This window comes from Pituophis catenifer, unplaced genomic scaffold, assembly GCF_029215685.1.
Source record: "Pituophis catenifer annectens isolate HBS135680 unplaced genomic scaffold, rPitCat1.0.hap2 SCAF_3, whole genome shotgun sequence".
Classification (NCBI taxonomy): domain Eukaryota; kingdom Metazoa; phylum Chordata; class Lepidosauria; order Squamata; family Colubridae; genus Pituophis; species Pituophis catenifer.
In genome coordinates, this window is record NW_027256883.1 from 191,189,944 (window position 1) to 191,203,983 (window position 14,040).

The following is a 14,040-nucleotide window of genomic DNA, read 5'->3' on the forward strand; positions in this document are numbered from 1 at the left end:
CTCCCATGCTAGTTGATGGGAGACACAAATCAGGACCAAAGTTGAAGCAGACAACCTCTGATTCAAGGAAAGGAGATTTTTTTTCCCTTTGAAATACTAGAATAAGCCCAGAATCAAATCAGGTGACTGGTCCGCATCCTGAGATTAAATCATCAACAAGCAAGCATAGATACTCTGCTTCCAACTACTGCATAATAATATTTTCAATTTTTTCATTAGCAAGACGATGTGTTTTTACAGAAACACATACCATTCCCATACAATATGCAACAAAATTGGGCTTTTTAAAAAGAAAAAATTATGCTCATCATCCATGCCTTTCAACAGTTATTATACTCTAAGAGACTTCATATTATAAATAAGCTAACTTCCCAGCCCTGTATTGTTCAGCAACCATAGGAGAGTGCCAAGCAATAAATATAGCAATATATTTCTTGTGAAAGGAATAAGAACATCTCCTCATCTGCAATATGCCTGCTTTGCATGTAAAAGGATATATGTAAGACTCTACTATAGCTAAAAACAATTATGGATTTTAAAAAAAATATCCAGACATTTCCCTTATCACCAAAAGGTCTAGCTAGATTATTCTGGACTAGATGGGCAAATGGACCTAGTTTAAGAAAAGCAACTTCTTATGTAATAGCAAAGGTTCATATGTCACACTAAGCCAGTGTTACACATAGGCTGTTGAATAAGTCACAAATAACTAGGTTCACTCACCATCTTAAGCCTAATTTGCAATAATTATTCAAATTAGTTTGAAGCAATTTAGAAGCCTGCTCACTTCTTGTAGAAGCCTGAAAATGCTGTGCTCACTTATTCAAATGCAATCCCTATTGCATTCCTATGGCACCTTAGGAGGGGAAGCTCCTGCATTCACTGTACAAGAAACTAAATTAAAAAGTAATTAACCACTGTGCCAAATTAGTCATTACACTCAAGACTGGAACTCAGTGTTAAGACTGCTTTTTCGGTGTGCCTATTTTAGTTATCTAACTGGAGAAAAAGTGTCATTTTTGCTCCCAGCACTGTAGTTAACATTCCCAGGTTCAGACAATATAGGCCAATCCTCCATTGCAAAGGGGTGATCTTACCAATTTTAGAAAAGATGCTGCAGACTGGGAAAAGTCACTTAAAATCACAGCACACGTTCTATCAATGCAGGACACAGAGAATATCTGAATTGGCCTGAATCCAAAGCAGGGGTGAAATGCTCCCGGTTCGGACCGAATCGTCCGATCCAGTAGCAATGGTGGCAGGTGGTTCGGAGAACCGGTAGCAAAAATCCCTCCCCCCCCCACCATGCCCAGCTGAGCCGCACGATCATCAGAGGCTTTTTTTTTTAACTTTTAAAAGCATTTTTTCTACAACCTCTTCCGAAGAAAAAATGCTTTAAAAAGTAAAAAAAAAAAAAAAAAAAAGCCTCTGATGATTGTGCGGCTCAGCTGGGATCATCAGAGGCTTTTCAAAGAATTTTTTTCTGCAACCTCTTGGCCGAAGAGGTAGTTAAAAAAATGCTTTGAAAAGTCTCTGGCAACTCCCAGCTGAGTTGCCTGATCGGCAGAGAGGTATTTTTTAAAATGCCTCTCTGACGATCCCAGCTGAGTTGCCTGATTGGCAGAGGCTTTTCAAAGCATTAGAAAAAATGCTTTGAAAAGTTTTTTTTTTAAAGTTGGCCACGCCCACCTAGTCACATTAACCCCCCCCCCCCCACCAAGCCACGCTCACAGAACTGGTAGTAACAAATTTTACATTTCACCCCTGATCCAAAGGTTAGGTGGATGCTGCCCGATGAGAAAATGTAGCTTAGGGTTTTCTAAGATGGAGGCTCCCCAAATAAATCCTTTCACAGCAAGAATGCTTTGTGTACGTTATTAACTTTGTATGTTTAGAACTAAGAAGAAATTTCCTGACAGAACAATTAATCAGTGGAGCCATTTTGCTCCAGAAGTTCTGAATGCTCCAACACTGGAAGTTTTTAAGAAGAGATTGGACAATTCAGATTTGTCTGAAATGGTATAGAGCAGTGCTTTGGTATAGAGCTTTCGGACCTCAGGGACCACTAAATTCATAATTTTAAATCCCATGGACCACTAATATGAATTTTTAAAAAGGATAAATAGTTTTTAGTGCAATATAAAAAATGCAAATAATTTTTCTGGGGACCACAAAAATTTTCTCATAGACCACCAGTGGTCCATGGACCACCATTTGTTGACCGCTGGTATAGAGCAGGTTGTCAAACTCAATTTCATTGAGGGATGCATCAGGGTTGTGTTTGATCTCAGGGGGCCAGGGTGGGTGTGGCCATGGTGCACAAGGCCAGCTTGACGTCACTCCTGTCGGGGGCACCGGTGGTGGCCTGAGGGCTCTGCCGGTGAAAGCAGGCTCCTGAGCTGTGTTTTTTGGCTGCCACGGCCTCCTTCAACCCTCTGCCAGTGAAAACGGAGTTTGGGAGCCCATTTTTGCTGGCAGAAGCACCGCAGGCTGGTCCTTCGCTGTTTCTAGGGCGGCCCCATGGGACAGATCTAAGAACCATGTGGGCCAGATCCAGCCCCCGGGCCTTGAGTTTGACACCACAGTATAGAGTTTCCTGCCTAAACAGAGGGTTGGACTAGAAGACCTCCAAGGTCCCTTCCAACTCTATTATTCTATTCTATTCTAAACTAGAAACAGAACCAAAACAACCAAGCCTAGAGGGGACCAAGGACCCCGCAGAACCTAAACAATAATATAAATATCATCCTTGGCCTTTCTGAAAGGATTTTAACCGTGCCATTGCTAACCATCCCAAGTGAAGCCAAAAAGCGACATGGAGAAGACAATACTTACTCTCTGTCTCACTTCACATATAACCAGGAGCTCAGAGGTGGGTTTCAGCAGGTTCTGACCAGTTCTGGAGAACCAGTAGCAGAAATTTACCAGTAGTAAAAATTCTGACCAGTAGTAAAAATTCACACCCATCTATTCCTCCCAAGTTCTAGCTGAGGAACTGAGGATTTTGCAGTAACCTTCCCCTGGAGTGGGGTGGGAATGGACATTTTACATTATCCTTCCCCTGCCACGCCCACCAAGCCACACCCACAGAACCGGCAGTAAAAAAATTTGAAACCCACCACTGCAGCAGCAGTGGGAAAGGGAAAACAGCAACCTTCTATTGCCATTATTTTCCATGTTATCTGCCAACCAAGTCCAGGCAGCAGCTGCTGGAGCACCAGGCTATGAAAAACATGCAGTTTCTCTTCTAACTTGATCCCTTTTTCATTTTGTAATTGCATATATTGACAGTAGAGCTGCTGAAGGAGGCTGCAGCCAAGAAAGATACTGCTACTCCAAGGCTGGTTTCGGTCTTTGGTGCATCAGGTTCCCTTTTCCTTCTTTTCTTTTTTAATGATGTTCATTAATTTTCAAGCCCGCAAATGTGGACTACTTGAACTTAAAATTTCTCCTCAGGGTTTAGAACACTGTTTATTCTATTCTATTCTATTCTATTCTATTCTATTCTATTCTATTCTATTCTATTCTATTCTATTCTATTCTATTCTATTCTATTCTATTCTAATTCTATGCCTAGCTTTGCCAAGTGATAAGAATTAGGTTTTTTTTTACAAGCAAATATTTGCATATATTGATCAAACAAGATTGAAAGCTCCTCAGAAAAGGGACTTGGGAGGGAGGTAGCAATAACAGAAATTGTGAAACACAATTGGCTGCTCCCCAATCTGTTGCCCCTCAGATACGTGATCCCATTTGTTCTTCTAAACTGGAAGGGAAATGAGGAGAAAATTTGTAACTATGATTGGGGTTTGCAGAGGAGCAGGAGAGGTTTTCCGATGGTTAGCACAGATTGATTGGCTTTCTTCCAAAGGCCACTAAGGATTGCAGGTGAAATGTAAACTAAGTGGCCCAAGGAACAATGTTATCTTATGTACCTTGTCCAGTTTTATCAGCTGAGAGAAAGGCAGTTGAGAGATCCTAGCAACACTGGAAGTCTTGGAATATAAATAACCAAGAGAAGGGCTAAAGACATGCAATAGTTGTGGCAGGCAATTGCTCCATAATGATTTCCAGACAGAGCAATACTTTTAATTGGATCCTGTCTGTATGTGAAAGTTGGCTCTATAAATTGCTGTGTTTCTTTATGGTTTAAAAAAACCACATTGGCTTTTTATAGTATCTTTGTTCCCACTTCTCCTGAATACTGTTTTCAGCCCCCAAAGTGATATCACTGTACAATTTTATTTCCTACCACTGTGTATGCAAATAAATTTCTAAATATGCTATTTGTATAGCCAAAATGAAGTGAGATGCACATGGATGTGTAGCCTGAGTGATGGGACTATGATAGATTATCATTCACGTCTGGTGGACAGCTATATAGCTTTTTTCAGTGGCCTAAAACACTTGTAAATACATGCACATAAATAAATTTAATTGAGGCACCATTAGTCCTCCCCATTTTCAGATGAGATAGGCTATGCTGATTGGCCTTAAAATAAGCGCATCCACCTTCATCCCTGAATAACATTTCAATTCCAGAACACCAAATGGGAGAGCAATTAAAGCACAGATCTAAAATATCTGAATGGAAGCATCTCCCTATCAACATCCCTCCAAAGAACCGTTGATGTTTACAGATATGCACCAGTACTGTAGACAAAGACAGTTGTGGTGAGAAAGCAGACCTTCTCCACAATAACTATTATAAAGAAGCCCCAGTGGGGCACACAAGTATGGATAGTCCTTGTTTAGTGACCAAAACTACAACCAAAACTCTGTTGTTAAATGAAATGGTTCCTAAATGAAACTGTGACTGTGCTTATGACCTTAGTTCAGCTTTCCTTTGCCTTACCAAAGCAAAGATGGCAAATGGATTGTTTGTAATGTTACTTTTTCCATCATTGTTGCTGTGAACGGTCACTAAATGAGGCAGTCGCTAAACGAAATCTGCCTGTAGTCCCAAGGTAAATCTGGTTTAGCTACTAGAGTTGAGTGGTTTGAACTAGAGCCATACAGATTCTTGGTTCCCAATTCTTGAACAATAGCAATACCTCCCAGCCTGAATGTGAACTGCAAAAATTAAGATGATTTGGATAAATAGGAGCGGAGTTTTTATAGGGAAGGACAATGAACCCTGCTCATGTTTGATTCCTATAATAAACTTCTAGAAAGAACCCTTTCTTTCCAAGTGAAGAGCAAAAGGTGGATAGGGGAGTAAAGAACCATATTTGTCCATGACAATAAAACAGATACTAAGTCTGGTAGTACCTCCAATACTAACCAACTTTATGATGCTCCAAATCTGATGCCTTATTAAGGTTGGTTGGACTTGAAGGTGCTCCCAAACTTTGTGTCCATTCTTTGCCCTATTGCAGAATACTCAGCAGAGCCCACAAGCCTGACATCTGTTCACTGTGTCTTTCTTTTAGGGTGTAGAATCTGTCGACTTCTTCAGCAAAAAACAAGACAAGCTGAGCCTACAGGCTGTCTTGAAAAAACTGGGTATTATCTGTATATTTACCCCCAAAGGAATAATTAGATTATCTCCACAGATGTTACGGCAACTCAGAGGCACTGTGGGGTTTGAGTAAACCCACTGAACACTCGGGTTCCAATATAAACGTTGTGACATATGTTGACGGGAGAACTATTATTCAGCATTAATTTTCAAAGAGCATTGCTTAGGCAGCATTGCATGGGCTCAGCAAGAATGCCATATACACAGGTAGACGTTTCAGAATGTGCCTGCAAAGAAAAGGGGGAGAAGAAAGAAAAGAGGGCACTCCACAACTATCTGACAATTCAATTCACAATTTATCATCAAAACACACGTTCGGTAGCAGGACACAGGCCCGAGTAAAAATGAAAACAAAAACAAAACAAAAGTTCCAAAGAGCATGCATGCTTTCAAATAGACTTTCTTCGGACTCTGGAGTGCCCTCGGCAACTGGGACTATCAGATGACAAAGTACTGCCAGGGGAAGAGAGGCCAGTGGGATCCTTACCACTGAGGGAAACTTCCATGATTTTGTAAGAAATGGAATTGTAATAAACCAGATTCGTATGACAGTTGAAAGGTTCGGGATGGGGAGGATCTGGGCTTCTGCTCAGCCGTGGCCTGTAACATAGGCATGTACAAAAGGAAGGGACTTTCGTGGTAGAAACCAAGGCTTTGCCTCTCTGCCGCTCAGCATCATCATGGATCAATGGGATGAGGTTCATCTGACTGGTCCTGTCTTCTACAGGGAGCAAGATCTCGTTTGTACTCCTGCTATCTTCCCTGGGTTTCAAGTTGATGTAATTTCTGGCTCTCCTTAAAGATGCCTTCTCTTCTTCATCCCGACGCTCGTCTTCTGAGTTCATGATCAAAAATCTAAAGACCACTAAGTTAAGAAAGGCCCCAATCACTGTCAAGCCCACTAGGATGTACATAAAGCTGAAGGCTACATAGGGAGGCTTCTTCTGCAAAGCTTCATGTTTCTGCAAGGCGACAAAGTCTCCGAATCCAATGGTGGTCAACGTTATGAAGCAGTAGTAAAAGGCATGGAAGAAAGTCCAGCCTTCAAAATAGGAAAAGGCAGCTGCCCCAATGCCTAATGTCCCCATGCACGAGAGAAAACCAACCACAACCATGTTTTTCATGGAGACTGTTGTCTGCCTCATTCCCAGGCACTGCTTTATTTTTTTTAGCACCATCCGAACAAGAATGTTCATACGCTCCCCAAGGCTCTGGAACATAACCAGGGTGAGTGGGATACCAAGGATCGCATAGAACATGCAAAACACTTTGCCAGCATCCGTTCCAGGAGCCGCATGCCCATAGCCTGCAGCAAAACAAGGAAACAAAAAGAGAAACTTGTATTAAAAATTAAGAAAGAAACAAAATCACAGTCCATCCTATTTCAAGAACTAGTTTATTAATGGAAAATTCAGGTAACTGTCTTTCCCTGTGTGTGTGGGCAACAGGTGATGTCGGTCTCAAAAACTAGATATTCCCCTAGGACAGGGGTCAGCAACCTGCGGCTCTGGAGCCGCATGTGGCTCTTTCACCCCTCTGCTGTGGCTCCCTATCACTCAAAATGTGTCACAGCCACCAATGTGCGAAACCCGCCGGCACACGATTTATTGAGCTTTTCAACCCCCAGTAGGCCAACCATGGATAAATCCAAGAAAAGAAAAAATTCTGAAGAAAACAGAATGTTTAATTCAACTACATATGCTAGTTTTGTGGCCGTTCAAGAAATAGTTAGGCACGGGAAGGGTTTTGTGGCTCCTGGTGTTTTCTTTTCTGTGGGAAATGGGTCCAAATGGCTCTTTAAGTGTTTAAGGTTGCAGACCCCTGCCCTAAGATACAAAACAACCTTGTACAATATGATACACAAAGAAAAGATAATAAAACCTTACATGTATTGAAGGACCAGATATTTAAGGATGATGAGAAGAAATGAAAACATGAAATGATATGACACCTTAGAAAACACAAGTAATAATTTATTGGCCCAACCTATGTTGAGCCGATATATAAAGAAAACTTATTATTAACCCATAATATGTAGTAGAACAAAGCTTTCGCATTCACACTAGAGCAGGAGTGTCAAACTTGCGGCCCGCGGGCCAGATGCATCATGTGCTCCCCCCCCGTTTAGCGAAGGGGAAACAAGTCCCGCTACGTCACGTGACGACGCCATGGTGACGCGAGTTTGGCACCCCTGCACTAGAGATTACTGATAATCCTTTCCAAGAATTAAAAACACTTGCTGCTGAAGATGTTGAAGATGTGCATGATGGCGATTCCTAGCATGATACAACTTTGTTTCCATTTTTCCAAACTTGATCACTGTTAAAAACCCCAAGAACTGTTAGCGAGTGGAGTTACTCAAGAGGGGGAAAGGGAAATTTGTTATATTCAATGCCAAGTTTGAGAACCATTGGAAAAGCTTTCTGGTCTTCTCTATCCAATACCCTTTTTGAGTAGCCAGTTCACTAAAAGGCCCCTACTCCAGTAATTTTAGAAACAGAGGCCTACAAGCAACAACTCCAGCTTGTTCATACATGCCCGGTTTATTGAGTGGAATATGAGTTAGTTCCAGGCATGAAATTGTATTGACAGAAAGCTAGTAAATATTTGTTTGGTAGCTGCTTTTGTAGACTTATTGGCAAAGCTGAACTACGAATTTCCACTTCAAACCTACAGGGGCTGATTTTCTTTATGCATTAACAGTATCTATTTATTATTTTGTTTGTTATTTTTCTAAACCTTTCCCAATTTTTTTCTCTTTCTTTCTTTCTTTCTTTCTTTCTTTCTTTCTTTCTTTCTTTCTTTCTTTCTTTCTTCTTTCTTTCTTTCTTTCTTTCTTCTTTCTTTCTTTCTCTCTCCCTCTCTCTCTCTCTCTCTCTCTCTCTCTCTCTCTCTCTCTCTCTTTCTTTCTTTCTCGGCTGGAATGGGTAGACAAATAAATATTTCAAATGTCATTCCTCTCTAGATTTGTTTATAGGCATTATAAAATTATGGGTTTTTTTTTTCTTTTCAATTCTTTTCCTAATGAAATGTGCTACACCATTATCTTTTTGCTAAACAGTTGCCAAACGTCAGGTCAATGTTTTCTTTGAGTACAGTATGCTCATTATAGCACTTTTCCCAGCTGGTCAAAATCATGCATATATAAAATAAATATTTTATCATAACCTACATCTACATTTTACTGCTTATCCATTCAATTCGGAATCATGCTTGGAGAGCTCTCGGTAATCCCTTGCCCCCCACCATCAATGAGCATCATCTACTTCCCATTCTGATCTCTACATTATCCGAGAAAATATTAAAAATCAACATTTCCATTGGTGAGCCTCACTTGGGGCTCCATGTCTTATATCCCTCCACTCGGAAAAATGCCCATGTTTTCTACTACCCTGTTTCCCCGAAAATAAGACCCAACTGGAAAATAAGTCCTAGCATGATTTTTCAGGATGCTTGTAATATAAGCCCTACCCCCAAAATAAGCCCTAGTTAAGATTGTCAGCCTGATGAGTGCATTTAGTATCATTCCCCCCCCAAATAAGACCTAACCAGAAAATAAGCCCTAATGTGTCTTTTGGAGCAAAAATTAATATAAGACCTGGTCTTATTTTCGGGGAAACACAGTATTTACTTCAATCTTTAACCAAATTGAAACCCAAGTCCTGGTTTCCTGAGAAGTAAAGACAATATTTGCACGACAAGAAAAAAGAAAGCGGGGATCAAAAACTGGATGTTGAGAAACGTAAGTTGCACAAAAGTACAGTGGAAGAGAAGGTACTCTAAGGATAGAGTCATATGCAAACCAGACATGGCAACTCGCTTTCTGCAAGGTTTGGCAAGAACAACTTTGCATGGATTCTTTCCCATTCATTCTTGTCCCCTTATCCTGTACATAAACAGTGATGTCAACAGTTCTTCTCCAAAGAAGAGACAGTTAAAGATACATGAATATATCACCATAGATGGAAATCATACTTGCTATTATTTATGTTATTGTGCGAAGAGAAGAAATCTTGTTATGGTGCAATACTAATTTTTCCATTATTCCTTGTCTGGCCTTCAGGCGCCTTGGAAAACAGCTTGACCCACTCCTCTCTGTGGCAGCCCCTCAAATATTGGAACACTGCTATCGTGTCTCCCCTGGTCCTTCTCTTCACTTTCCCAGATCAATTGGGGATGAGTGGCCAGTTACATTATAGCATATAAGATTGCAAAAGAATATAAGAGTAGCATTGGAAGAAGAGATCTGAAGTGAGATAGCAATAATTCACACTGAAAGCTCATGAGATAAAGAGCTTATACATCCTAATTTTCTTGAAAATTGTGAGTACACTAAACTGGCATTGATGCTGGACTTCTCCAGTGAGCAGTATTCACATCTCAAGCCTGATTTGGAAGTACAGGAAGTTCTCCATTTCTGACCACAACTGAGCCCAAAATTTATGTTGCTCAGTGAATTGTGCCCTATTTTACAACTTTTCTTGCCACATTTGTTAAGTGACAACACTGCCGTTGTTAAATTAGTAATACGGCTGAATCTGGTTTCCCTATTGACTTTGGTGGTCAGAATGTTGCAAAAAGGGATCGTATGACCCAGGGACACTGCCACCGTCATAAATATGAGTCAGTAGCCAAGCATCTTTGTCACGTGTCCTTGGGGATGCTGCAACGGTCGTAAGTGTGAAAAACGGTCGTAATTCACTTTTTCAGGGCTGTTGTAACTTTGAATGGTCACTAAGCGAACTGTTATAAGTCAAGGACTACCTGTACTGTCCTTTTCTCTTTTGCAAGTGACCCCAGTTCCCGGTGGAAAGTGGATTGTGAGCAAGCAAAGTACACTATACATATTCAGAAATGCTTTTCATAAATTAGCTCGTACATTCTATTGTTCAGAAAACAGCTAAAATTAAGCTTGAAATGTGGGCTTGTTGGGGGAGCCAAGGAAAGCTCACACTGACTGATGGCTGCAACCATGATTTCTGGTGGTCCAATCTGCCTGCCAATTCCTCAGCTTGTAGCCCCCAAAGCATCTTGAGACCACCAAGCTGGGGAAGGCTGGTGTACGAGCAGCTGCAGGAACTAAGATCACACTGACTAAGGTCATCTGTCTGAACCTTTGTTGCTGGTATCCTTACGATTTAAATTGACTGTTTCCTAATATGATTTGATTGCTTATTTGTACTCTATGACTATCATTAAGTGTTGTACCTTATGATTCTTGATGAACGTATCTTGTCTTTTTATGTACACTGAGAGCATATGCACCAAAGACAAATTCCTTGTATGTCCAATCACACTTGACCAATACAAAATTCTATTCTATTGTGTTCTGTTCTGTTCCATTCCGTTCTGTTCTGCTCTGCTTCTTGTGACTTCGTGAGCTCTGAGTCCACCGAAGAGTTAAAGGCTCACCTGAACGCAGGTAAACTCTGTCCACCAATCCTTACTACATGCCAACGCCAACGCCCCTAAACTGCTAGCCTTTTAAGATCTGGCGCACAGAGCTCGCGTTTAGGCTAGAATGGATGGATGCCTCAGGATGCCCCGCGCCACACCTCCTAGTACAGCCGGCGAGGCGGAGGAGAGCCGAGCGCACCCACAGGTGGCTTCTTGGAAGGAGAGCGAGGAGGAGATGATGGGGATGGGGATGGGGCGGGGGAGGGGAGGGCCGCCCCGCCGCCTCGTGGCCGAAGGGAAAAGCGGACGCTTGGTGCCGAGAGTCGCGCACTCACCGATGGTGGTGATCACCGTAATGGCAAAGTAAAAGGAGCCGGCGAACCTCCACTGACGGCCGGCTCGATGAGGTTCGGCCCGCAAGACCAGCCGCTCCAACTCCCGGTAGTCTTCCGCCGAGAAGCGGTACTTCTTTCGGAGGTCGCTGCGCTTCTGCTCCAGGAGGCGCTTGTGGCCGATCTCGGCCTCGGATTCGAGCGCATCGAAGACGGCGGCGCCCACCAGCAGATAGGAGAAAACGCAGACGATCAGGGAGACCGTGCGGAGGTTCTGCCGCTTCATGGCGAGCAGGCGGCCGCCCCAAGTAGGCAGCATCAGCCGGGGCGCCGCATGGCCCCCGCGCAGCCTCCTTACGAGCAGCCCGCCATCCCCTCGGCGACCCCCGGGGCTTTGCGCGGCGAGGGAGCCCGGGGGGTGGAGAGCTGAGCTCCCGGGGGCAGCAGCTTCCGCCAGCAGCCGGGCTCGCCTGTCCTGCCTCGGATCGAGCAGTTCCCCGAGTGACAGCCGAGAGGTCGATTCTGCCTCCCGCCCTGGTTCAGCTGCTCGTACCTGCGGCGATCTCCGGCGCGGTTGCAGCCACAAACGAGCGGCTCCAGTCGCAGGCAGGAGCCACCACGCCTCCCCTTTCCAGCTGCGGGTGTGGGAAGAGGAGGCGGGCGGGGCCGGGAGCTCTTGCGCCACCGGAGGCCGCACCCCGGCGAGCCGAAGGAGCTTCGCTTTGTGAACTCGCGCTGTCCTAGCTGGAACCTGAGCGCCTTGAAACCGGGACCGTGAATCGCCTTTAGGTTTTAGCCCCTAACTGCGGTCCGGAACCTTAGCAGTACTGGAAGCGAAATCCCATCGGTTCCTCAAGCAAGGCACTCACTGGCGCGCAGTAGGATTTCTTTCCAAGTACTGTATGCAATTCCTCCCCCCCCTCACCCATAGCCAACTGCACAGCTTATTTGGTCTTCGGATGACGTCATTAGGCCCAGTTTTTGTCCTGGCTCTCTCGACATTTTGAGCAGTGAGCCCCTCTAGCAGGACAAAAATTAAAGTGGCTTTTATTTGGCGTTTGGCATCTTTTATTGCGGTTATAGTCTATCTCCCCTCTCTCCACTGGCAATAACTTTTGGGAGGTTTTCAGAAGCTGGAAAACTAAGGTTCTGAAGCACCTCCGATTTCATTTTTTTTTTTTTTTAATTTGATTTATATGCCGCCCTTCTCCGGAGACTCAGGGCGGCTTACAATGCGCTAAGCAATAGCCTTCATACTTTTGTATATTTATACAAAGTCAGCTTATTGCCCCCACAAACTGGGTCCTCATTTCACCTACCTTAGAAAGGATGGAAGGCTGAGTCAACCTTGAGCCTTGGAGAGATTCGAACCAGCAGTAATTGCAGGCAGCTGTGTTAATAACAGGGTGCTTAGACCACTGTACCATCAAGGCTCTTATGCAGCCTTTGGCTTAATGCTGCTTTGCTTTGGCCAGAAAAAGCCACCAGGTAGTAAAAGCTTAACTGAGGCACTGAAAAGAAAACATTCCCATTATCGACTAAATAGGTTACTCTTGATTTTATTCTGTTTGCAACCAAAGTTGTCTTCTATAGGTGTTGCCAACGTGTGGTAAATTTAATGTCAGCAATTCCATTAACGTATCAAACTAATGAACAGGCAATCTATCAAAAATTAGGTACTTGAAACGAAGGTAGGAAAAATGGTTTAAGGTGAAGTGTGGTAAAACTGTGGATTTGATTCATTGAGATCAAAGCCAAAATGGTGTCAGTATAAATTTAGCTCTCAGTAATCCTTTTGATAGGCATTATACTGTTCCCACCCACTGCTAGGAGATTTGAAGAGCCCTCCAGCACAACAGGGTGGATAAGTCACATGCTTGCTTCTTTTAGTTCCTGTTTTGTAATTTTTTAAAATAATAATTAGACCAAGCAGATGGCAAGCTTGCTGAAAATAACTTCATATATGAAAAACAAAATCATATTCTGTCAGCCTTACCAGGTGGACCAAACAAGAAGCATGACCAGATGAGCTAATTCCACTCTATTGTAAGGCTATATTATCAGAATCTTGTGATTCTGAAAGTACAATTCTCTCCCATCACTTTTACATTCCAAAAAATTAGGGAGGGTCTCTTCTGAGCCTCTTGCGCCACCCACTATCCAGGTGGGGAATATGCTGCCACTTATCACTCTGCTAACAAAAGTGTGTATAGTCAAGGCTATGGTTTTCCCAGTTGCAATGTATAGCTGTGAAAGTTGGCCCATAAGAAAGGCTGAGCGCCAAAGAATTGAGGTCTCTTTTTTTTTCATAATATTTTTTATTTTCAAACAAAAACAGCATAAAACATCATCATTCCAAACAGTCATAGACAGCGTATCGATCGGTTAACATCCTTTGTGCTCAAAAAATCTTCAAAATATTAATACATGATACAAGCTTCCTTTCCCTAAAAGAGAATTTTACACGTTTTATCTTAAATTCCACTTCATATTTCATATTTCATCTCCATGTTTTATTGTCTATCCATTGATAAAACAAACCCTATATCAAATAATATTGATTATCTTCTTGTTCTCTTATTTCAAATGTCAATTTACTCATTTCTGCACAATCTATCATTTTCCTAATAATTTCTTCATCAGTAGGTATTTTCTCTCCTTTCCAGTTTTTAGCAAATACAATTCTAGCAAGAATTGAGGCCTTTGAACTATGGTGCTGGAGAAGACTCCTGCGAGTCCCTTGGGCTGCAAGGCGATCAAACCGGTCAGTCCTAGAGGAGATCAACCCTG

The 14,040-nt window shown here is 42.7% G+C and overlaps 1 protein-coding gene across 1 annotated transcript; it reads right to left on the reverse strand.

Moving 5' to 3' along the window:
- Window positions 1–5,836: 5,836 nt before the first annotated feature.
- Window positions 5,837–11,569, reverse strand: KCNK15 (potassium two pore domain channel subfamily K member 15). The gene is made up of 2 exons (XM_070940003.1): window positions 11,254–11,569; window positions 5,837–6,827 (listed from the first exon to the last, which is right to left on the reverse strand). Exons 1-2 carry the CDS (start codon window positions 11,567–11,569, stop codon window positions 5,911–5,913), a joined length of 1,233 nt encoding a protein of 410 aa, XP_070796104.1. The 3' UTR covers window positions 5,837–5,910.
- Between the last annotated feature and the right edge of the window lie 2,471 nt (window positions 11,570–14,040).

What these genes read in the sequence shown, in the direction of transcription:
- KCNK15 (XM_070940003.1), bottom strand. Translation starts at nt 11,569, where the DNA reads ATGCTGCCTACTTGGGGCGGCCGCCTGCTCGCCATGAAGCGGCAGAAC. An exon ending in TACGGTGATCACCACCATCG is followed by an intron (nt 6,828 to 11,253) that starts GTGAGTGCGCGA and finishes GTTTTGCTGCAG; the next exon opens with GCTATGGGCATGCGGCTCCT.